Below are 2,500 nucleotides of genomic sequence, written 5' to 3' on the forward strand. Positions count from 1 at the left end.
TAGTATTATTACGTGTGCGGTAGGTTAGCTTTCGTTTACTGTTCCAATATGTGACAAATGGTACCACAGTAAATACTGAGTATGTACGTATGTGATTAGATAGATCATCAAATGTAGGCCTACCACACAGTAAGCGTATGCAATGGACTGCCTTTTTACCGTTTCCTGTGTTATTCTTGCACTTCCCCGCAATGAGTAATGGTTCTCTTTAATGTGTGTAGTATATTGTAAATTATCGTGAACGCTTACTGTTTTACAGCTTCTACCAGTGAGAGAAACAGCGACAATAGCAGCTGCGTGTCGAGACCTACACCTGCTCCCACAGCCGCTAACCTCGTTATAGAAATCTCTCTGGTGGCCGCTCCCATGGCTGCTCCGTTTCTGTGAGGGCTGGTTCTGGTTGTCTCCGAAGAGTAATGGCGGCATGAAAGCACAATCTCCATATGTGGTTAGTGCCACGGTATTGAGAGTTTTCCACTAAATGAACACGTTCTCCATCCGGTCTCCATTCATATTTCTGTTTATGTAAAATCTTCATAGATACATTAGTTTATTATTAATAATGTAAATCATCCCCCCAAAAATAAGGCAAACGCGAGCCTGTCTTCGCCCTTGTTTCTAAATTCCTTTCCGTTCCTATTGCTTCATCTGGCAGAACACTTAGCTAAATATAATTTAAACCATGGGATGCTACAGAATGAACAAAAAGTTTTCACAATATTCTGAAGGCTCCTCCTTACACTAGCAGTAAGATATGTGGGTTGCATCTCGCAAATCGAGAGAATTTGTTTCTCTGATTAAGTATGATTAAATTGCGGCATTAGGGAGTCATCGCTGGGGTTCTCTCGTCTTGCTTTACTTTTAAATCTTTAGGAGAGCGAGTTTTTGTTGATCACTGTTTTATTCTAAACAGTCTCAGTTGAGATCTGCCTATAAATAGTTTTAATCTATAATGATGTAAAATATATAATAACTGTCTTTGTAGAATGGCAATTCGTGTCTCCCATATCTCAGCATAATATTTTTTCTTATCTTTTACCTTATAAAAGGGGAAAGAAAGAAAAACACGTGTTCATGATTTAATGTATATCTAATTGATAAATGGCTTATTGTAGAAGTAAATGTGAATGTATATGTAATTGTTTCAATTCTTTAGGCGTTGCAGTGAAAGATGTGCCTGTGTTGCATCATTCTTTTTCTTCCCCGTTTCTTGTTTTCCCCATTTCTTTCGTTTCTTTAACCGTTTATCCGTGGATGTTATTCTTTTGGGAATTTAAATCGGATTCTGTTTATTCAGATATTTTATTTCGAAAAGTTCATTTATTTTATGGTTAGGTTTATTATAAAATATAGTTATTTAGAAGCATTTACGGTGGACGATGCCGGGGCCGGACTCTTCGTACTCGTCCTTGGTGATCCACATCTGCTGGAAGGTGGACAGGGAGGCCAGGATGGAACCGCCGATCCAGACGGAGTATTTACGCTCGGGAGGAGCAATGATCTTGATCTTGATGGTGGATGGAGCCAAGTTTGTAATTTCTTTTTGCATGCGGTCAGCGATACCAGGGTACATGGTGGTGCCTCCAGACATGACAATGTTAGCGAACAGATCCTTCCTCAGATCGATGTCGCACCTCATGATGGAGCTGTGGACAGTCTCATGAACACCAGCAGATTCCATACCCAGGAAGGAAGGTTGGAACATTGACTCAGGACAACGGAAACGCTCGTTGCCGATGGTGATGACCTGACCGTCTGGGAGTTCATAAGACTTTTCAAGAGAGGACGAAGCAGCAGCGACGTTCATCTCACTCTCGAAGTCAAGGGCGATATAGCAAAGCTTTTCCTTGATGTCACGAACGATTTCCCGTTCAGCGGTGGTGGTGAAGGAGTAGCCACGCTCAGTCATGATCTTCATAAGGTATGCAGTCAAGTCACGACCAGCCAGGTCGAGACGAAGGATGGCATGGGGAAGGCAATAACCTTCGTATACAGGAACCATGTGAGACACACCATCACCAGAGTCACAGACAAGACCTGTGGTACGACCAGAGGCATACAGGGACAGGACAGCCTGGATACACACATACATTGCTGGTGTAGTGAAAGTCTCGAACATGATCTGAGTCATCTTCTCACGGTTGGCCTTGGGGTTTAAGGGAGCCTCAGTGAGAAGTACCGGGGATTCTTCGGGGGCAATACGGAGCTCATTGTAAAATGTATGATGCCAGATCTTCTCCATGTCGTCCCAGTTGGTGACGATACCGTGTTCAATGGGGTATTTGAGAGTCAAGACACCTCGCTTGCTCTGGGCCTCATCGCCGACGTAGGCGTCCTTCTGACCCATACCGACCATGACGGCCTGGTGACGGGCACGGCCGACGATGGAGGGGAACACGGATCGGGGAGCGTCGTCTCCGGCGAAGCCAGCCTTGACCAGGCCGGAGCCGTTGTCCACGACCAGCGCGCACATATCTTCTTCGTCACACATGGTGGATGT

The 2,500-nt window shown here is 44.4% G+C and overlaps 2 protein-coding genes across 2 annotated transcripts in view; both read right to left on the reverse strand.

Annotated features, from left to right (window-relative positions):
- Nucleotides 1–2,500, reverse strand: part of LOC113819266 (actin-2, muscle-specific) — a 201,253-nt gene that overhangs the window by 92,358 nt on the left and 106,395 nt on the right. The window lies entirely within an intron of this gene.
- LOC113811029 (actin-3, muscle-specific) overlaps nucleotides 1,067–2,500 on the reverse strand; it is a 3,074-nt gene continuing 1,640 nt past the window's right edge. The window contains exon 2 of the mRNA XM_027362706.2: nucleotides 1,067–2,500. This exon is cut by the window's right edge and continues 21 nt beyond it. Within this exon, the coding sequence (XP_027218507.1) occupies nucleotides 1,358–2,491 (1,134 nt within the window). The 5' untranslated portion in view covers nucleotides 2,492–2,500 and the 3' untranslated portion in view covers nucleotides 1,067–1,357.

Source organism: Penaeus vannamei, chromosome 38 (genome assembly GCF_042767895.1).
Source record: "Penaeus vannamei isolate JL-2024 chromosome 38, ASM4276789v1, whole genome shotgun sequence".
In the NCBI taxonomy this organism is placed as follows: Eukaryota; Metazoa; Arthropoda; class Malacostraca; order Decapoda; family Penaeidae; genus Penaeus; species Penaeus vannamei.